This window comes from Lampetra planeri, chromosome 28 (assembly GCF_965212315.1).
Source record: "Lampetra planeri chromosome 28, kcLamPlan1.2.h2, whole genome shotgun sequence".
In the NCBI taxonomy this organism is placed as follows: domain Eukaryota; kingdom Metazoa; phylum Chordata; class Hyperoartia; order Petromyzontiformes; family Petromyzontidae; genus Lampetra; species Lampetra planeri.
Window position 1 is genome coordinate 5,447,858 of NC_136134.1, and position 22,527 is coordinate 5,470,384.

Here is a 22,527-nt window from a genome sequence, read left to right on the forward strand (position 1 = left end):
CACATACACACATACACACACACAGACACACACACATACACACATACACACACACAGACACACACACATACACACACACACTACGAACACACGCGTGCACCGTGACAGGGGGCGCTATGCCCATTGGCTAACGAACCCATTGATGACTCACGCGAGCGCAGCGATTTATGAACCAAACATGACAGCTCGAACAGATTCACATTGCATACCCACCCGTCTACCCACCCACACGGACACGGAGACGCGCAGCTGTACGCAACGTAGTGGACCGCACGAGGTCCCCTGCAAGAGCCACCGCAGAGACCGCCCTCCTATCACGACTTCATTGCAAGTTGTCTTCACCAATGCAGTGGTCATTTTGGTGCATTTGCTCTCTCGGTGTACTCGGAGGATTTACGCTAACTGCACTCGACAAAGCAGTTTGGAGATAACGCAGCTTCGCCTAGGGGGGCCTAAGTCCAGCTTGGAAGGCTTCAGTCTCGCATCGGTCCAACGTGAAGTCACCAGGCAGGAGCGAGAATAATTCGGCGTCTTCAATTCGCGTGGGGCGCGTGAGTTTGACTCGACAAACATCGTGCGTGTCCGTGTAGGTTACAATGAACTCGGATCATTCAGGATTGACCAAATGATCAAGACGGCTGAGATCGAGGCGTCGCAATCGAACACGCGGAGGCAACAGACACACACACACACACACAGAGAAAGCCAAACAAAAGCAAAGATCATCAACAACAACAACAGCGAACTTCGTGTGACACGAGACGGAGGAAGAGCATCATACATGGGTTAGTCACCACTACTGAACGCACTGGCTTGCTTCCTCACCACTCGCTGAGCGCTGCTGCCGCTGCTAACTGCAGTGGGCGGTCGAAGACTCGGCTAAACCTATTCCTCCAGATTCCAAATGCTGGCGCGGGTCTGCGATGATGATGATGATGATGCCGATGATGTGAAACGCCGAGACAGCGCCGCAGCGGGGCCCTGCTATGGACATCAGCTGTAAGTAATTTGCTTTACGAGAATAATAATAGTTAATTCGATCCAATTGCTTGCGACGGGACATTGGGCGATGTTGTTCGTTTGCAACGGGTGTTGTCCGAGCGTCAATTCGCGCATCATTGCCGACGTAGCGATCACGAGAATAACGAAACGGGCAGCAGCAGCAGCAGGGCACGATAGGCACGGGGAATGTGCCTCCAACACCCTTGTGAAGTGTGACCGCCGCCGTGCTGTCATTCATAACACTGGTGAACCAAAAAAAAATTCTGGCCTGGACTTTTGCAGCTGTTCTAGACTAATTTCAGGGTGCTGATTCCAAATCTGATCTCAGATTTGCTCTATCACATCTCATTTTATGCTATCGGTTTCCCCCATTTTCAATTATTTTACCCGAAATTAACTCTGTCACTTATGATTGCAAGTTGTTGCGAGTCAGTGACTGCTTTAGTGTTAAAATATGGTGCTGTATTTTTAGGATAGTGTGTTTATAATATAATTTTATGTAGATATCCACATTTATTTAATAGTTTTCTTCTGCAGTTTTTATTGAAAATGTAATATTTGACATCTCAAAAACCTGATGTGATAGACAAAAACTGATGCCAAATTTGGAATCGGCAACCCAAAATTACCTTAAAAACCGTTGGAATACATTGTGCCAGAAAAGTGTGTTGACCAGTGTAATGTAGAACGCTGCCGTGGATGCACTGGCTAGCGCAGTGAACCTGCAATCCATAGGTCGCCCGTCCGACTTCCCGGCGCGGCATACGTCCTTACAGCAGTAAACACGTGGGCACGCCACACTTAAGCTGATGGGCAGGTCGTGTGTGGTGGTGGGGTAAAGTGTGGGTAACCCCCACCCCCTCCCCTTCTTCCCCCATCTCTTCCAAGACGTTTGACCAGCGTGGAAAAGTAGACCAAGGTATCGTCACGAAATTTAGATGGGGCTCCTTAGAGCTCTCTTTAGTGGAGACAGAGTCTGTCTTCTCGACAGACCTGCTCTTCACCTGAGGACGGCTGCTTGCGTTGTGGCCGAAACGTCGTGAGAATTATTTTATTATGTTTTATTTTTATTATTTTATTATTTCCATTCTACGTGGCTTTACCGAAAGAACCAAGAAGAGCAAAATAGTCTAAACGCACGTTTGTAAATGTGGAGGGAAAAACCGGAGGACCCGCAGAAAAAAATCCACGAGACCACGGGGGGAACACGCAATCTCCATATATACAGGCGTCAGGGTCGGGATCGAACCCACGACCTCCTGCATACCAGGCGAGGTAGTTAATAGCTCGCCACCGTAACGACAGGATAACTTCGTCCAGAGGAGGAGAAACATAAACCACGGTCGGCTCGCGTCGAAATTAATCCAATCCGTCGGTTGGATGGATTGTTGCATCGCGAGACGACACTGAGAGATGATGATGATGAATGCCTATTTTAATAATAACAACACGGATTGTGTGGATTAAAAGTGCATGCAATGGTAAACAATTTCGTCCTGTGTGGTGCAAGAGTGCATTCCCGAGGAGTGTCTTGTTTATACAAAGCTAAGGCTCGAGTTTGCAGTGGTTGTAGCATGTCATTGCACGTGCATATTGCGGAATCGGCAACTGCGGATGGAGATGCAACTTTGGAGCACGATGCCACACACCTGGAATAAGACTCGAACTGACTAATTACACTTTGTGGTCGAACGGTAACTAATATACTCGATGCGTACCACTTATTAGAATTACATGTTTGCAATTACGTTGACTCACTGTGGTCCCATGTATGTATGTAATTAGAACTTCTTTTGCGCCGTACGTAGCTGACCGCGCTAATCGAAGGTGTGGGGAAAGGATAACAAACTAAACACAAAAAGCAGCTCTAAATAAATGAGTTTTCAATCTAGATTAAAATGTGCACAGCTCCAAAAGCTTCCTAATATCGGCAGGAAGAGCGTTCCAGACGGCTGCAGAAGCGCATCTGAAAGCAAGCGATGCAGTGACCATGACCATACAAAGTCGACGTGTATATATACATCATTGATACAGTTTTAATAATTAACATTTAGAGGACATTGAATTACCACAGGATCTCATAGCTGCTTACATAAATAAAAATTAATCTCTAATTTTCCCATTGCAATTGTCCAAATATTCCAAAGGAGGGACCTCCTGAAAAGCAAAATTTAGACCCACCGAGAAATTTCATGGAAAATAAGACGTGAAATATGCTATTTCTGTTTTATATTTACAGTCATGCGTATTGGTCGTTACATAATAATTGTATGTATTTATTTATATCTGATCTAGGATCTGTTTTTTCCTTCTGTGTATAAAGTGCTTGCTAATAAAATGTATTACGTACGTGGTTTTGTTTTACCAGTTAAGGCCCACTGAAGTTTTTTCAGAAGCGACCTGGCCAAAAATGACAGCTCAACGAAGCGGTTTGTTTGATGGAAATTTATAGCAGCCAAATACTCTATATGCATACTCTTTGGTTCTTTCGGTAAAGTCACGTAGGTAGAAAAATAATAGATCACGACGTTTCGATCGCAACACAAGCAATCGTGATCAGGTGGGATAACCACAGCAAGAAAAAACTGCTGAAGTAGGCGATAGATTTGCCGTGGCACGAGGTTATGTAGGCCTCGGTAGTAGAGGCGGGAGAGAGAAGGGGGGAGGAGGACGGGGCAGAAAGCGGACCCCGCAGTTTCTTAGTGTGGAGGGAAAAACCCAAAGGACCCGGAGAAAAATCCACGCGACCATGGGGATCACATGCAAACTCCAAATATACAGACGTCAGGGTCGGGATCGAACCCACGACCTCCTACATACCAGGCGAGGGAGTTAACCTCTCACCACCGTGGCGCCTCTGTTTAAAAAAGAAATGTCCATCGGTCTCTAACCAAACCTCCCAGAATGTGCCTGACTATTAATTTTAATTTCATTTTTTACCTACGTGACTTTACCGAAAGAACTAAGAGTATGAATCCTTGCAGTCACGAAAGCTTCAAATCTAGAATGACCTCATGAGATCTCAGAAGCCAAGCAGTGCCAAACCTGTATAGTGCTTGGATGGGTTACACTCCAACCATGCATGACAAATTGTTATAGGCTGCTGTGGGTCTATGTTGCATGCAGCAGAGAGAAATGCAGACAATTCTATTGTTCTTAGGTTTTTTCGGTAAAGTCACGTAGGTAAAACATTAAAATTAATAAAAGTAAAATAAAAATAAAATAAAATATTTTTATTAATTACATTTTTTTACCTACGTGACTTTACCGAAAAAACCTAAGAATATGAATCCTTGCAGCCACGAAAGCTTCAAATCTAGAATTCCATTGTTGCGTTCTACTTCCGTGCTTCCGCAACGATGCATCTCCGCCTTGAACAACTCGGCACGCTGACCAGCGTCGTGAAGTACGGTCACATTACCCCCCACGGCACGCACGGCGTGGGGGGTCTCCTATCCAGCAGTGGATTGACAAAGGGAATGCGCAAAAATGCAACGATGGTATCGTCTGTACAACGTTAATAACAATATAAATCACTGTGTTCCATGGTGTGTAATGTTGCAGTACAGTAGAAACAGTTTACAATACAGACATTCTTTAGGGGGCTCCCTTCTGCCTGGTTGTGAAACATTTTACACAACCCGCTGCCAAACGACTGTGAGATCAAGCCCTTCCTCACGCCACGGACCCAGCTTCCAAATCACCCATGCACAACAACAAAAAATTAACTCGTAAAAACAAAGTTTTTCACTATAAATCCTTTATATGCGTGGCGGCTAGAGTCCTCTCGTCCTCTGGCTTGAGATGGCTGCCACCTATGGGTCAGATGATTGCCTGCCACCATTAAGCAATTGGTAATTAAATATAAGGTATTTTTTCCTAAAAAGTGTAAAATTTTGGAAAACATTTTTGACGAAAATAAATTGTCACTCACACCGAGTCTGTGTGCAAAATGTCAGCTCGATTGGATCACGGGAAGTGGGTTAAAAAGGACCGAAAGATTTGCACGGTCGTAAGCGCGCAAGCAAGCAAGCAAGTGAACTTAATATAAAGGATTTAAAAACCAACATGAATTACCATGAGCAGGCAAAAATAATATTCTTGGCCAAGTAAATAGCAATGTAATGATTCACAGTGTGGACGGAGGAGGGGCCGGTTACCGAGACAATAATTGGAGTGATTTCCATGGTTGATGGGGGCATTCCAACAAATGGTCCCACTTCTTTGACGACCGTCTATAGTCCAGAAGCTTTTCATTCATTCACACTGCGAAAGGTGCAGCGTTTCTCAGTGGGACACTGTTAGGGGTACGTGTTGAAGGCTGCTGTGTGTCTACTGTGCAGCATCTGCGGGATTTGATAGCAGGGAGAAAGCGTTGGCATTGAGGTGTGTAATGGCTCCGGGTTGTGTGGCCATACTGCACCATGCTGGTCAGTGTGGGAAGGGGTGGGGTGAGAAGGCTGCCAGGACTGGTTTAATTATCGCATACCGGTGATATGGGGCACCACGGTGGCTTTGAGGTGTTAACTACCTCGCCTTGTATGCAGAGGGTCGTGGGTTCGATCACGATCCTGATGCCTGCTGTATACTTGCAGTCTGCATATTCTCCTCGTGGTCACGTGAATTTTTCTGCCGTCCTACGGGTTTTCCCTCCACATTTATAATGAATATGCCTTTAGAGTGTTTGGCTGCTGGAAATTTCCACATGATACGCCACTACGTTGATTAATCATTTGTGGCCAGTCGCTTCTGAAAAAGAGTTATATAGAGCTCAGTGGGGCTTCACCTGGTAGAATAAAAGTAGTTTCGTTTTTTAGTTTAGATATTATCTGTGGCTAGGAATCATACTCAGGTTAAGCCACGTAGATAGAAAAAAAATGAAAATTATATCACGACGTTTCGATCGCAACACAAGCAATCGTCTTCAATATGTATTCCTACAGTCACGACAGCTTCAAGTCAATAATCATTACCCAGGTTTTTGCTGCTGTCCCCCGATCATAAATAGTTTAATTCATTTAATCGTTCAGGGTTGTTTGAACAGCAGGCAACGATTTCCTCTCGTTTTCTAGCAAAGCTGTGCCTTCCGCTTTTCATTCCGCCTATACTAAGAACTTGCGAGGCCCTAATGGGAATAGGAACAAATAAACACAGGACGCGGATAAAAATACACGCGACCACATGGAGAGAGAACACGCAAACTCGAAATGCACAGCAGGCGTCAGGGTCGGGAACGAACCCACGACCTCCTGCATACCAGGCGAGATGGTTCACATCTCGCCATCGCGGCACCAAGATTGGTGCTTGAATGGACGACAGGCAACCGTGCACAAGCAGGTTGCTACCATAGAACCTGCGGGGCGACAGTGTGGGGCAGTCGTGGTGACATCCACTGGTGACCTGTAATTTTATGCACCCACGTGTATGCTGCTCGCTCTCGTGAACTCGAACCAGTGGGGTGAAGTATGGTCCAATAATGTCCACGAGCTGCGCGGCATGGTAGGCCCTTATCCAGCAGTCGACTGAAAATGGGGCTTTTAAATGGTGATGATGATGATCTTGCTTGCAGTGCTAATCACTGTCGAGACACACACCATGTCAGTCATGGGAAGTACAATACTATCATTCATAATATAGGTGTTTTGGGTCAGATCGCGTTATTTATAAATGTGTCGTAACCCTCCACCAACCGAAACGGCCAAACAGTAAAAAAATATGTGACGTTTTCAAAGGACAGATTAATTGACTTCTTTAGCCCACCGGTGTGCTGAAGAGAGAATCAACAGAAAGCCTACGTGGTAAACAATACTATCAATCCATCCAGCTGTGGATTGACGAACGTTGATTTTTGTATGGCCATGTGGGCCTTTCCGGCACAGACGAGCGAACGCTCGCTGGCACCACCGTTGTCAGATCGCCTTTTGTCGCGCGCTGCCTTTGCAGTCCCACTTGCTGTACTGCTCGTGTTCATTGCCGGGGAGGCGGGGCCGAGCTTCGCCGGCTCCCAGGCCGAGACGTGTCCCTTCTCCAAGGACACGCGCACCATGCAGCGCTACCAGAACAACTCGGAGGACGCCGTCCGTGAAACGGTGCTGAACTTCCCCATCCACACCAACTCCACTCACCCCACCACCACCACCACGACCCCTCCCTCTCTCCCTTGCTCTGGAGCCGGGACCACGCACACCATCCACCACCTCTGAAAAATAAGAATAGGTTTGATCCGTTTTTGGCAATTATTCAGGAGGTGTTTAGATGTTGGAATACCACATAGATAACTTTTTGCAAGGATTTAAGTCTGCATTGAGCCGACCCACTTTCATCAGACCCACAATCCGACCTGTTTCCATTAGACCCACAACCCAACCCACTTTCATCAGACCCATAACCCGTCTCGAACATGCACACTTCTTTTTTTCAATAATATCCGTCTTTGTTTGGAATGCTCCGCTATTCGCGCAGTACGGTTTCATTGAAAGCATAAACATTCTAGGTCGTATCACGATAATTAACGAGAGTATGGCTATCGATAATGAAGACAATTGTGTATGATCCGTGTTATATGTCGCAGCCGTGCTGCTGTCAGTGTCATACATTGGGTTGGTGAGTGTGTGTGTGTGCTGTCATTGACTCGCGTTTCTCTGTGCTCAGAAAGGAAGCACCATTCGTATGAAGATCGTGCTTCCAGAACGGGGGATGCACTTTAAATGGAGGTTGCAGCCTGTAAGTAATTCCTTTTTTATTGCTTTAAATCTCATTGTTCATATTCTCTTACTGTTGTATTGTATTCCTTTACTGTCGTATGAAGCAGGCTCTGGGAACCTATGGCCCAAGGGCCGTATGTGGGCCACAATTTCATTTTGTTGGCCACATGAGGCCGACTAACTTTGAAACGGCCCACAAACAACATGTATCCGTCAATGCAAGCATCTCAGCCGCACCAATCGGGTCCTAGAGGGGTAATGTGATTCACCTGGCAGCACTAGGCTTCTAATCTCTTCGTCTTATTTGTATTGTTTCTCAATTACTCTTTGGTTCTTTCAGTAAAGTCACATAGAAAGAAAAAACGAAATAACTAATAGATCACGACGTTTCGATTGCAACACAAGCAACCGTCATCAGGTGAGAACTGTATGTAAAAGCAAGCTCGGAGAGAGACAGAGAGAGAGAGAGAAACAGAGAGAGACACATAGAGGAGAGACACAGAGAGAGAGAGACAAACACACACACAGAGAGACAACACAGAGAGAGACACAGAGAGACATACACATAGAGGAGAGACACAAATACAGAGAGAAAAAGAGAGAAACACAGACACGGAGAGAGAAATACACAGAGAGAGACACAGAGAGAGAGAGAGAACACAGAGAGAGACAAACACAGACACGGAGAGAGACAACACATAGAGAGACACAGAAAGAGACACACACAGAGAGAGACACAGAGAGAAACACACACATAGAGGAGAGACACATAGAGAGACACACACGCAGAGAGAGACACACACAGAGACAAGATTGTTTCTCAATTGTTCGGGCTCGTTTCTACCGTTCTTCCTCCACTCCATTAGCCTAATCGTAACTATGGCGAAACATGTAGATATTTTTTTTATAGATTGTACATAATTGATTCTCAACCGCAAGATTCAACGGATATGTCATTAATATAATACTACAGTAAGTCCTCGTTTAACGCGGAAGATACATTCCTGAAAAGCGACACGTTAAGTGAAAAAATTTCCCCGTTGATAATGTCATGATAAAGTTTGTGTGAACTATGATGTACGCAGAGTAAGATGGCGGGACAAATAACTGAGGGCACGTCACCGCGTTGCTGTATTCCGCGTACCATATCCTACCGCTCAGCTGCACAGCTTAAAGAAGTAGTTCAGAATCAGAATCTTTATTTAGACTGGAGGAGGAAAATCCATGACCTATTAAGCTCTTTTTCGCAGATGTCCAGGAGGTCCAGTAGATAGTTCGTCGTCTACCGCTCAGAAACCGCGTTATAACGGGTGATTCCCGCGTTATAACGGGTGATTCCCGCGTTATAACGGGTGATTCCCACGTTATAACGGGTGATTCCCACGTTATAACGGGTGATTCCCTCGTTATGACGGGTGATTCCCGCGTTATAACGGATGATTCCCGCGTTATAACGGGTGATTCCCACGTTATAACGGGTGATTCCCACGTTATAACGGGTGATTCCCACGTTATAACGGGTGATTCCCGCGTTATAATGGGTGATTCCCACGTTATAACGGGTGATTCCCACGTTATAGCGGGTGATTCCCGCGTTATAACGGGTAATTCCCGCGTTATAACGGGTGATTCCCGCGTTATAACGGGTGATTTCCGCGTTATAACGGGTGATTCCCACGTTATAACGGGTAATTCCCACGTTATAACGGTTGATTCCCGCGTTATAACGGGTGATTCCCGCGTTATAACGGGTGATTCCCGCGTTATAACGGGTGATTCCCACGTTATAACGGGTGATTCCCACGTTATAACGGGTGATTCCCACGTTATAACGGGTGATTCCCGCGTTATAACGGGTGATTCCCGTGTTATAACGGGTGATTCCCGCGTTATAACGGGTGATTCCCACGTTATAACGGGTGATTCCCGCGTTATAACGGGTGATTCCCGCGTTATAACGGGTGATTCCCATGTTATGGAAGAATCATGTTAAAGCGAAAACGCGTTGCGTGATCACCACGCTTGTTTGCACTGGCGACGAGATATTCATATTTGGGGCTATTGCTTGCGAGTACGGGTGAAGGGCGGATGTCTAAAAATAACAGAACCCGGTTCGTGATCCAGTGTTTATGTCATTGTTGGGGAGTAGATTGCAGCCGTGTTTGCGGAAGTGAAATATGTCTATAGATTTAGAACTGCGTGGCTTTACTCCAAACTTCCACGGTGGATGCTGCAAGTTGTATATCCTGTGTCTTGACCCACTGCTTAGTTTCCAGGTTCTAAGCCGCTGCTGCTGCTGCTGTGGTGCTGAAATTTCCTACCTTGGGTATTGTAATTCCATTAGCGTTGCTTCTTTTAGATTTGTCTTCATGTGGAAGGGGACTGTGATGCCGAATGTCTCGATTTGCAGTCATGTTCAGTCATATTCAATTAAACGATGTGCTCTGATTTGTGACAGCATTGTATTTCACTATATCCTCGCTTAGCCCTCTCCTGCCCCTCCCAACCCCCCTCTCCCACACTGGGGTCACCCTTGAAAAATAGCTCTTTAGCTCTATGGACCCTACCGCATGTGGACAAAATTAAAACAATAACCTTCACCGAGTGGATGTGAGCACTAGGCAAAAAAACAACTCTATACAGTCGTGATAAGAATAAAAATAAAAATCCTAATACAATTATAAACCTGCAATGTTACTTGCGAACAAAGCTTTTTGTGGTAGAAACACATTCAAGTCAAATACTATTAAAATAATCTATGCCTTGAGTTTCCTGGCTGGCTGCTGGCTGCTGGCTGGGCTCCTCTTTACCCCAACAGTGGATACCTGTGATAAAGAGCTTTATAGCTCACCGGATTCTTCCGGTAGAAATACATTTTTTGACTTTGATTCGGACTCTCAAAATAGTTAGTGGCCGGGCCGTTTGTTGCCACCGAAATTAGCTGGGTAACCGGCTGAACGGGATTTTCTGCGCAACAGATAAATGTTGAGTTGAAGCAGCGGAACAAGTTGGGAAGACATCATATATATAGCGACTACCAAAGAGGTAGGGAGTGAGGAATATGGGAGACTGACAAGGTTCGTTTAAAATTTCTGCAACCTTTTAATTTGTGCTCTTATCAATGTCATTATTTCGCCAGAATATTCTTTAAATCCTATATAATCTTGGCATTTTATTACGTAAAAAGGCAGATTACACCATTGGAACCTCATTTGCCAGTAACACATGGTGTTGGACCAGATGACGCCTTTTGGCTCTAAAGAAAGCTGTCTCGGGTGTGGACCAATCAATTTCAACGACAGTGCATACATTATCAGAGTTATGTTTTTTGTTTGCATTCCGACTGCAGACATTGTGGTCAATGCAAACATGACTCCTTGTAAAAAAGGTGTCAGTTTTGTTGCCAGATAAAAGGGTAAAAAAATCAATTATCAAGGCAGGTTACGTTGAGTGCTCCGAGTACATTGGGATTGTGACACATTTATTAACATGAACAGCTGTCTCTTATTTTCCCGCTGCAGAGCAACGGGTTCTCTACTCGTAACGTTAATAATACAAAATCAAACACAAGCCTGTAATTTACAATAAATTACATCATTGCTCTCCCATACACTTGCCAAACTTCTGGGCCAATGTTTTCTAGCGGCATTCGTTCAAGCGCGCCAGTCTCTGGCCCGGTGTTATTGGGGCTCCACGGTGATGAGATGTTAACTACCCTGCCTGGTATACATGAGGTCGTGGGTCTGATCCCAACCCTGACCCTTTGCATGTTTTCCCCGTGGTCGAGGGGATTTTCCTCCGGGGCATCCGATTTTCTCCCTCCACATTTAGAAACATCCGTTTAGAGCATTTGGCTGCTATACATTTCCACGTGATAAGCCACTTCGTTCAGCTATCGTTGGTGGCCTGGTCGCTTCTGAAAAAGAGCCATATAGTTTCTGAGTGACATCAGCAGTGTCCGGCCTGTTAGAGAATTGCTGCCCGGTTTCCTGATGCTGTGTTGGGGGAGAGCCTTTCACGAACGACGTGGGTTAGAGTCGTAGCCTCTCAGGAACGTACAACGAAAACGTGGACATATCACGGAAAGAATCGGTCAGTTTATTTCGGATAAGGCCCATCCAATGTAGCCATGATACTATCTCACAATACCAGCAGAGGGGAGAAACTCCACCTAAATCTGGTGTCTTGTAGTATTATTTTTACTATGGCAATAATATCACCGGGGCTCTGAATATTCCGGAAAGACTATCAGGACAGAAGCTGCCTCAAACAAGAGGATGATTCATGGGGCGTAAAAAAAAAAACCAGGACAGGTGGCAAACCCTGTAGAAGCCAGTGAGTGCAAAAGCATCGATAATCTACACTATGGGAACCTCATTTGCCAGTAAAAATATGATAATTGGTTTTTTACCCTTCTATCTGGCAACAAAACTGACACCTTTTTATAAGGAGTCATGTTTGTATAGACCGCAATACCTGCAGTCATAATACAAACAAAAGACATAACTCTGATAATGTGCACTGTCCTTGAAGTTGATTGGTCTACACCCGAGACAGCTTTCCTTAGAGCCTAGTCTCACATGGGTTGGACCAGATGTCTCGGGTGTGGACCAATCAACTTCAAGGACAGTGCACATTATCAGAGTTATGTCTTTTGTTTGTATTATGACTGCAGGTATTGCGGTCTATACAAACATGACTCCTTGTAAAAAGGTGTCAGTTTTGTTGCCAGATAGAAGGGTAAAAAAACAATTATCAGCATCGATAATGTTGCTTCGCCAGAGCTCGGTGGAAGGGCTGTGATCGTGACGCAGGGGGACATCCTCTGTAGCGGGGGGGGGGTGTTTGTAATGTAGGTCACGGCTCGTCAAGCTGCAATCGCTTCCAGCGCGGGGTAGGGGACCTCCGCGTGCTTTTTTTTGGTCTTAAAGCAGCCCAGTCTCTCACACGTGACGGGCTTTCTGGCCAAATATCGTGCGGCGCACGGTCAGAGAACGTGCACGTTGATGCGTGTTGTGTGTGTGTCAATGTGTATGCGCTATGTTGGAGGGGCGGTAGTGTAGTGGTTAGCGCGCTGCTCTGCGCTACGAAGCCGGCGACCCGGGTTCGATTCCCGCTCACGGATAACACCGGTGACGATTATCTGAACCGGTCCTGGGCCTCCCCTAGATCGACTCAGCCTCAAATGAGTACCTGGTGCGATGTGTAAACATCGCCACTGGGGGGACAAAGGCGGTCGGGCGTGGTGCTGGCCACCCACCCCCTCGTGTGCCGTGCCTGCCTTCATAGGTGCTCGCTAACAGCACTTGCCCTTACAGCCTGTTAAGACTATACGGGGGATCTTTGCTATGCTAGGGGAGGGGGAGCGGTCGTGTAGCCGCTAGCGCGCTGCGCTACGAACCCGGCGACGCGAAATCGATTTTCCCGCTCACGGACAACACCGGTGACGATTATCTGAACCGGCCCTGGGCCTCCCCCTAGGCTGACTCAGCCTCAAATGAGCACCGGGTTGCGGTGTGTAAACATGGCCACGGGGAGAGACAAAGGCGGCCGGGCGTGTTGCTGCCACACCCGCCCCCCCTCGTGTGCCGTGCCGGCCTTCATAGGTGCTCGCTCATAGCACTTGCCCCCTACAGCCTGTTAAGGCTACAAGGGGGATCTTTGTCTGTTGTGTGTGTATGTTGAGCTTCTTTCGCACCGTACGCAGTCAATTAGCAAGCGTGGAGCCGTCGCCCAGCGAAAGACTTCACGCAAACGCTGTCGAGGCTTGCCGATTAATTATTTATAGAAACTTAATGTGAACAGCGCGTGGTGGTTTCTTTATTTAAAATTTTCCCACCAACCCCCCCTCCCCCCTCGTTCACCAGCGGTCAGGTGGGTCTCGCTGGGGGGGTTGGGGGGTGAATGGGAGAGACGAGTTGTTGTTGAGTTGTTGACGAGTTGTTGATGAGTTGTTGACGAGTTGTTGAGTTGTTGACGAGTTGTTGAGTTGTTGACGAGTTGTTGACGAGTTATTCACGAGTTGTTGAGTTGTTGACGAGTTGTTGACGAGTTGTTGATGAGTTGTTGACGAGTTGTTGAGTTGTTGACGAGTTGTTGTTGAGTTGTTGACGAGTTGTTGACGAGTTGTTGATGAGTTGTTGACGAGTTGTTGACGAGTTGTTGATGAGTTATTGATGAGTTGTTGAGTTGTTGACGAGTTGTTGACGAGTTGTTGACGAGTTGTTGAGTTGTTGACGAATTGTCAACGTTCTCGGCCACGGTGAACATAGGCGGCGTGCCACGTGTGAGCTGGTTCTGGATGAAGCCCCCCCCCCTACTACTACACAACTATGGGGGTTGTTTGACCATACGGGGGGAATGGGGAGATGATGATAGCAAAGTCAGACGCCACTCAGCGCTGAGCTTACTTAGCCTTGGCCAGCAGTCTCACTCAGTGGTCGTGCGCTTCCCACTGCGACACCACTGCACGTCCACGTCGCGGACACACACGTGGCGTGCAGTCCTTCAAGTTTACTTACCCACCCCACACACCCCCAGGGTCTTTGCCTTCCCCTCGACACGAGTGAGTGACTCCCACTGTATGAACCCACTTGCCCTCGTCGCTCGGATGTGACCCCCATGCGCACTCGACGTCCGCTCTCACTTCCATCCCCATTCTCCTCTTCCTCCTCCTCCATCTCCTACTCCAGCCCCCCCTCCTCCTTCTCCTCCGTCTCCTCCTGCCCCCCCCCCCTCTCCTCCTGCCCCCCCCCTCTCCTCCTGCCCCCCCACTCCTCCTCCTCATGCCCTCCTCCTGCCCCTGCTCAGTTTGTTTGCAACGTGTCTCTTATTTATTGTGTGGCGCTTCAAGACGTTCAGTTTACCCGATTTAGCTGAATATGAATTAAATCTGTTTTTTGTTGCTGTGTACATTATATATTTACTTTAAGAGTCGGGACAACAGGTAAATAGGCAGAGGTCGAGAGGTTAACGTCTTGAGACTGGAGCTGCACAGGGAGCCGACAGCACGAATGGCTGGGGGAAGAGAAGAGTCGATGGCGCTGTGTGCAATGTGTTCCGTGCGTGCTGTCATGTAGGGGTGTCTGTGTGTGCGTGGGGAGTGGTGGTGTAGTGGTGTCTGTGTGTGCGTGGGGAGTGGTGGTGCAGTGGTGTCTGTGTGTGCGTGGGGAGTGGTGGTGTCTGTGTGTGTGTGGGGAGTGGTGGTGTAGTGGTGTCTATGTGTGCGTGGGGAGTGGTGGTGTCCGTGTGTACGTGGGGAGTGGTGGTGTCTGTGTGTGCGTGGGGAGTGGTGGTGTCTGTGTGTGTGTGGGGAGTGGTGGTGTAGTGGTGTCTATGTGTGCGTGGGGAGTGGTGGTGTCCGTGTGTGTGCGTGGGGAGTGGTGGTGCAGTGGTGTCTGGGTGTGCGTGGGGAGTGGTGGTGCAGCAGTGTGTGTGTGTGCGTGGGGAGCGGTCAGCGCACTGCACTACGAACCCGGCGGACCGAGTTCTGCTCCCTCCCATGGCCACCAACGCAAGCGACGAGAATCTGAAGAGGTCCCCTCGGCCGACTCGGCCTCAAATCACCTGCCGTCTTGTGCCGTCAGATGCCGGTGAAGGCGCGGGAGGTCGTGGAGGGCCTCGCGTCGCTCTCCCGCGCCCTGGAGCCCGTGAGCAACGCGAGCGACACCGTGCGCACCGTGTGGCTGGACATCAGTAACCTCGTCGCCATCGTCACGCAGACCGACATCAACGTAAGGGCCGGAGGTCTCCCCCCCGTGAGATGAGCCCGGACCCCGCGCGGCCAACGCCGGTGGCGATTATCTGAACCGGTCCTGGGCCTCCCCTAGGTCGACTCGGCCTCAAATGGGTACCTGGTGCGGTGTGTAAACATCGCCGCTAGGGAGACAAAGGCGGCCACCCACCACCTCATGTGCCATGTCGGCCTTGCTAGGTGCTCGCTAACAGCACTTGCCCCAACGGTATCTGCAGGCTATACGGGGGATCTTTGTTTTTGTAAGTACAACACGCAGCATCTTCGTGGTAGCCTTGCGCCATACGAGTGGCGCGTGTACCGAATGTTCTGATGTATTAAAGATTGAAATTTCGATTTAAAGCTTTCGTGACTGCAGGGATTCATCTTCTTGGTTCTTTTGGTAAAGTCACGTAGAATGGAATAAAAAAAATAAAACATAATAAAATAATATAATAATAAAATAATATAATATAGTAATAGATATAATACAAAAATAACAAAAAAAAATACTATTATAATATATTATTATGTTTTATTTTTATTATTTTATTATTTCCATTCTACGTGACTTTACCGAAAGAACCAAGAAGGTATTAAAGATATATTTCATTTACACTGCCGAGTGGACAGAGGCAGTGGTATGAAACAAATATCAAAGTGCAGCACCAGGAGATTGAATTCAACGGGGCGAACTCTGCATGGCAAGCCCGGTGTGCTAACTAACACGCAGCCTCCGATTCGCACGGCTCACTATGTACGGCGCGAAAGAAGTTCAACTTACATAGATACTCATCTTCTCAAACATAATAAAATAATTATGTTTTATTTTTGTTATTTTATTATTTCAATTCTACGTGACTTTACCGAAAGAACCAAGAAGATGAATCCCTGCAGTCACGAAAGCTTTAAATCGAAAAATTACATAGAGACATCGCGGGCTCTGTGTGCCATGCTGTCATTTTATGACCGCGGCGTTAACAAAATGAAGTTCTACGTGTTTTCCATTTTTGTCTCCAGTGGCAAAGTGCTCCTCCGGTGAGGAAGGATGCAAGGCCGAGGACAGTGGGCCTCAACATGGTCATGTCGGTGTACAAGGACTTCATGAGGGGCAAGGTTTGTCTCTTCCTGCAGGAGCTCTGCAGCCTCACGCCCTGCTTCTGGAAAGACAAGGAGCGATAGACACACCGCGGCGTGTACCCCAGCTCGCATCCCTGCCGCTCAACTACTGTTCCAGTGGCTCGTGATGGTGGTGGCAGCGGTGGCGGTGGTGGTGGTGGCGGCGGCGGTGGCGGCGGTGGTGGCGGTGGCGGTGGTGGTGGTGGTGTTGGTGTAAAACTCGCTCTTCTCTCTATTTGGCTGCATTCAGGGCTTCAATTCAGCCAGGTCTGTCGAGAAAATGTTCCCATATCCGGGACACCACATCCACCATAACTCTCGCGATGGGATGTGGAGATCCGGACAACAAAAAAAAACCTCTCGCAGCGTTTATTTTGCCGACACTGCCGGAACCTTCCATCCGACCTTTTGGCAAACAGCCCCCCAAAAAAACAATCGTCAGTGAAAGTCGCCTTGGCGTGAACGCAGGACAAAAGTAAATGTGACATGACTTGGAAGACACGGACTTAGCCGACACACTTTGCGAGAAGTGTTTAAAAATAAATATGTATGTCCTGTCGAGAGAGATCGATAAAGAGGAAGAAAGAGTTGGACTGTGTTGAGTTGTGGCCAGCACATTGCTTCGTGGTTGCGTCGCCACAATGTACGGTGTCATGTTTATACTGGTAGGAACCTCCTGGTTACACCAGCCCACAGGGGATTATTGTGTCCGTCGTGCAGGGAGGGGCTTGGTGGGGAGGGAGGGGCTGGGTGGGGAGGGTGGGGAGGGGCTGGGTGGGGAGGGGCTGGGTGGGGAGGGTGGGGCTGGGCGGGGGGTGGGAGGGGTGGGGCTGGGTGGGGAGGGGCTGGTCACCCCGTGGTGCCCTTATAAAACTCAACGTTTAACCTGCTCACGCCGGCTCACAGTCGGGCATATTTGCAGAATACACCACGCCGTTGTTGACCCTGGCCACTGACCAAGCAACCCAACGTTCCTACCAGCTCCCTCCGCACGAATGTGTTTGTGTTTTCTCGAGTCAAATGCATTATTGTGTGGAATGTGAGCAGAGCGTTCCGATAGTGAACCTGGAGGCTGCGTGACAGCGGTTTTGACGAATAGCCATAATTCAATACCAGACCTCAGTTTCATGAGCTTATTGTTTTTACAACAACAACAAAAATTCATCACTGATAATTATAATTATGAGAAGAGCTTGCTTATATATTTTTTGTACATTAGTACCAACAAAATATATTTGTTATTTGTATTTACTCAAACACATAAGACACAAAGCAAAGTTTTATGACTGAACACCTTTACAATATATTGCTTGGTTTATATATACGCGTTAGATTTTTTCATATTTTTTGATATTGTTGTACTATATTTTTTATATATTTTTGTTAAGTTTAGTTTTTATATTATTTGCTAAAGTTGAGCAAGACTGATATGAATAAAGTCTAGATCGGAATGGGTTTCCAGAGTTAGCTGGATGTAATGGGTTGGCAGTCCTTTTGTTAAGTAGAGTACACAGTGCGTAAACTAGTTCAGTATGTGTATTCACGACTAGCGTAGAGAATAGCTTGCTCACACAATAGCAATCATCTCTTAGAGCAGTGGTCTTCATTGCAAGGCCCGCAGGCCACTGACAGGCCCTGGTGGTCTTTAGTGCGGCCCCTGACATGCGGTCTCCAAAGGTACACAACGAGCCAAAACACCGCCCATCATCGTGCTGCTGTCAAACCACGTGGTTTCAAATGGTGTAGCGGCCCTGACACTGACGATAATATACACCTACGACTGCTGCTAAATAGTCTTTGCCCTTAATACAGTAGTTCTAAGAGCAGCGTTCTTCTCTAACTTTCAGTGACACTGACGATAATACATCGTCAGTGTCAGGGCCACCACACCATTTGAAACCACGGGGTTTGACAGCAGCACAATGATGGGCGGTGTTTTCACTCGTTGTGTACTGAAAGTTAGTGAAGAACGCTGCTCTTAGAACTATTAAGGGCAAAGACTATTTAGCAGCAGTCGTAGGTGTATACACATTTGATTCCCTTTCCAGAATAGTGAATATTGAATGTACAGCCCTTTGTCAATCCACTGCTAGAGGAAGGACTCCCCGTGTTGTGTGGGTCTTGGAGGGTTCCTAGGCTTGTAAAGATACCCCTACTACTACTAGTATGCCGGGTGTGGGGGGGCGGGTGGTGCAGCGGTTAGCGCGCTGCGCTAAGAACCGGACGAGCAGAGTTCGATTCCCGCTCACGGCCAACACCAGTGACGATTATTTGAATCAGTCCTGGGTCTCCCCTAGGTCGACTCAACCTCGAATGAGTACCGGGTGCGATGTGTAAAACATCGCTACTCGGGAGACAAAGGCGGCTGGGCTTGGTGCTGGCCACCCACCCCCTCGTGTGCCGTGCCGGCCTTCATAGGTGCTCGCTAACAGCACTTGCCCCAACAGTCTGTTAAGGCTATGCGGGGGGACTTTGTATTTAGGCTTCTTAGACCATGCTTCACAATGGTCAGATTGGTGAAGTGGAGATTGGCGACGCAGGACTAGTTCAGATGTTGGCCATGGTCGGGAATTGAATTCATGACTTCATTCATTATTTGCGAATGGTGGGGGTGGCGCCGGGGACGGTGGGGCAATGGTTAGCGCAATGCACTGTGAAGCAGTTTGTGACCCCTGGTGGCGAGTTAGTGCTGAAACTGTTCCCGTGCGACCCCTTTTACTAATCCACACCGACCACGATGACCGACACGACGTGGGAAGGCCTTCACGCATCAGTAAAATTGACAGAGAACTAAAAATAGCTATAAACATTGTATTAGCCATGTACACAAATTAGTACCGCTAAGCTTTATCTGCCTTAGGTAATATCGATAAGTGCATTGCGTCTATGCTTGGGCTTACTTTGTGCTGGAATGCATTTCAGTGCACGTAGATCTTCAACATTAAACGAGCACTCGGATTGAGCGTAATTCTCGGCAAAAAAAAAAACATTCCAAAAAAGAAATCTCTCATCTCAATATTTGCTTCGGATAAACACATACCTACACGCAAAAGCAATCCATCTTCCTCCCATTCGGGCGACGACACTTTCTACTCAGTAGTTCATTGCACCTGAACACCAAGGCTCAGGTGAATCCAATGACCTCCGGGTGATGTTCATTTCTGCGATTGTACGATTACTTTCGGGAAACAAAAACAACAACCCAACAACGCTATTTTTTACATAAGCACGCCGTGATTTTCATTGTTGCCTCCATTGCACTTCAGCTATGCATCAACTTCAAATCGGCATTTGTTTGTGTCAGGGAGTCACGTGTTGGCAAGAGAACGCGAGCCTTGACTTTGGCAAGAAAGCTCTGGTTTTGCGCAAAACAAACGGGCGTGTGCTATGAATTGTATATGAATGTGCGCCATCAAAATGCAGTTATAGCAGCTAATGTTAAACAAGTGCTGCAGCTTTAATGTGCCTATGTTGGGTTCATAGGGAGATCGGTGGCCTTAGCGACTCGGCACATTGTTCTGTAAACATCCCTGCTTCTCCGATACTGGTGGCTCGAGTTCAATTCTCGGGCCAGTGGCTAAGAGAGATATCTTCTTAGGTTTTTTTTCGGTAAAGTCACGTAGAAAGTAAAATAAAATAAAAACAAAAATCACGACGTTTCGGAGGCAACACAAGTCTCCGTCATCAGGTGGGACCGTCACAGCCAGATTAGCTGTTAGCTGTATCAAGTGATACAGCTAATCTGGCTGTGACGGTCCCACCTGATGACGGAGACTTGTGTTGCCTCCGAAACGTCGTGATTTTTGTTTTTATTTTATTTTACTTTCTACGTGACTTTACCGAAAAAACCTAAGAAGATGATTCCTTGCAGTCACGAAAGCTTCAAATCTAGAATAAGAGAGATATCTTAACCGGTCATTGGTCACCCCCCGATCACCGATCCATGCTTATCTGTGTGGTTAAGTACCATCAAACACAACCTCCACGATGGACAGTCTGGAGAGGCCTCCATCCAGCAGTATCAGGTTCACCGTTGCAGAGCGTGCCTCTAATTAGCGGTCACGGAGGTAAAGTTGCATTTCGGGTTCGGCATAACGTTGGTGGCTCCGTAACGTGACAGGCCACGTTTGAACGCAACGGAAGTGTTCTTGTTATGTTTAATTGCCTGGATAATTGGCTCAGATGGCGAGATAAGGAATAATGAGTTTGGAGGTCACTCGTGGACTGAATGAAGCGACTGGGGAGAGTCGGCAATTGGGAAAAAAATATTGGAGGAGGCTTTTATACAGCAGCGTGGAGTTGCTGGCTGACAACGACTAATCAGCTCCAAAGTTGAAGCAAATGCAAAGAAAAAGACACAAAGACACTTGAAGAACACAACCTAACGTAGAGGGCGCATTAAATGTAACTTTGCGTGCGTTTTATTTTATTTAAGATGACAATCAGTGCAGGTATCTGGTTTTTGGGCATTATATGTACAATGACATCATGTTCACTGAAAAAAAAACAAGCATTGTACTGGTGCTTTGATGTTTATGACGGCTTCCTTACGCATGTCTGTTTTAATAATGCATTTACTTGTGAAGCTCCAGTGTGACTTGTTTGTGCAGTGGTGGTCTTAAACGCAAGCGTCGGTGGTGGCTGTGGCGATGGAAAGGGCCCAAAGGATTTGTTAGAACAGATCCTTTATGATCCGCATTGCCCTACGTTCAACTTGCAATGTTTTATTCGGTGTTGACCACTTTCTCTGATACTTTGTAACGCCTGGCAATATAGCAGCATTTGGGTTTAACGAGCCTGACTCTACTGATGACACCCAGGTCAATAACCCCATCGAGAGTTTGGCTACTTGAACAAAAATGCTGTGAGGAAATATTGGTCCAGACGGGTCATATGCTGATGGAATAAAATAAATGTTTATTTTTTTTTTAGTTGCAAGAGATGGACTTTAGTTTCTTTTCTTGACTTTGATTTCTGACCAACTTTTATGAAGTCAGAGCGCTCCCCAAGGCTTAGTCAAAATAACGCTCCACAAATGCGTTGCTTGAAATCTGAAAAATATTGCATTAACCACAAAAAAAACCTCGATTTTATTTCCTATTGAATGCATGAAATCAGAAATGTATTTAATATTCCCCAAGTTAAAAATATAAATTCTTTTTGTTTCCAGATTCGTACTTAACCAAGTTGGTTGCTCACAAATGACAAAACTAATTTTCAAGAATGTTTTCTTTGCACCTGACTTGGATAATTGTCTTTCATGACAGGAAGGGTACATCCTCTCTTAATAGGTTCTACCCTTGATCTTTCTCTTCACGAACGTTTCATTAAGCGTGCTGAATTTGGGCACTTTAACAAAACTTTCAAAAGTAACCCTTTGAAATCCAAGAACTATTCCACAACTTCATGTCCGAGTCTAAAAGCAAGATCGCTTTTTTTCCACGGTCTTGTTTAACTGAGCCACTGCATACGGGGAAGGGGTGGGGGGGGGATGATTTTAGGAAAATAAATTAACATTTGATCGGACCTTTGCTATGATCACTCTTGGCTCAAAACTTCTCTCTACACTTGCACTTTAATGTTCTAAATGTGTGTTTTTTTAACTCAATTGAGAGGGGTTAAGAGTCTTGGAGAACGGCAATGGAAATGGATGTATGGGGTTTAAACGCTGGGGCTTTAACGGTAAAACTAAGTTATTGTATTCTAAATTATTTAATGCACATTGTAAGCACTTTTGTAAATACTAGATGAATATATTTTTTATATAAATGCTATATATTTTTTACATGACTATAAATGCTACGTAAAATGTTAATAAAGGCTTGTTTATTTTATATTCGCATGGAATTCATGTACGTGTCTTATTTTTACACACCAGCACTGCCCACGCATTCATGCACCGCCGATGTGGAGGGTGGGAGGGTTGGGTGACGTACGCACGCACGGACCCGGCTTCAACGCTGTGGAATG

At 46.7% G+C, this 22,527-nt stretch overlaps 1 protein-coding gene across 1 annotated transcript; it reads left to right on the forward strand.

Annotated features, from left to right (window-relative positions):
• Positions 1-240: 240 nt before the first annotated feature.
• On the forward strand, positions 241-16,668 carry LOC144728275 (erythropoietin-like). Its single transcript, XM_078607583.1, has 5 exons — positions 241-999; positions 6,946-7,091; positions 7,654-7,725; positions 15,293-15,439; positions 16,459-16,668. The coding sequence occupies exons 1-5, from the start codon at positions 987-989 to the stop codon at positions 16,618-16,620; spliced, it is 540 nt and encodes a 179-aa protein (XP_078463709.1). The 5' UTR covers positions 241-986; the 3' UTR covers positions 16,621-16,668.
• The last annotated feature ends 5,859 nt before the right edge of the window (positions 16,669-22,527 follow it).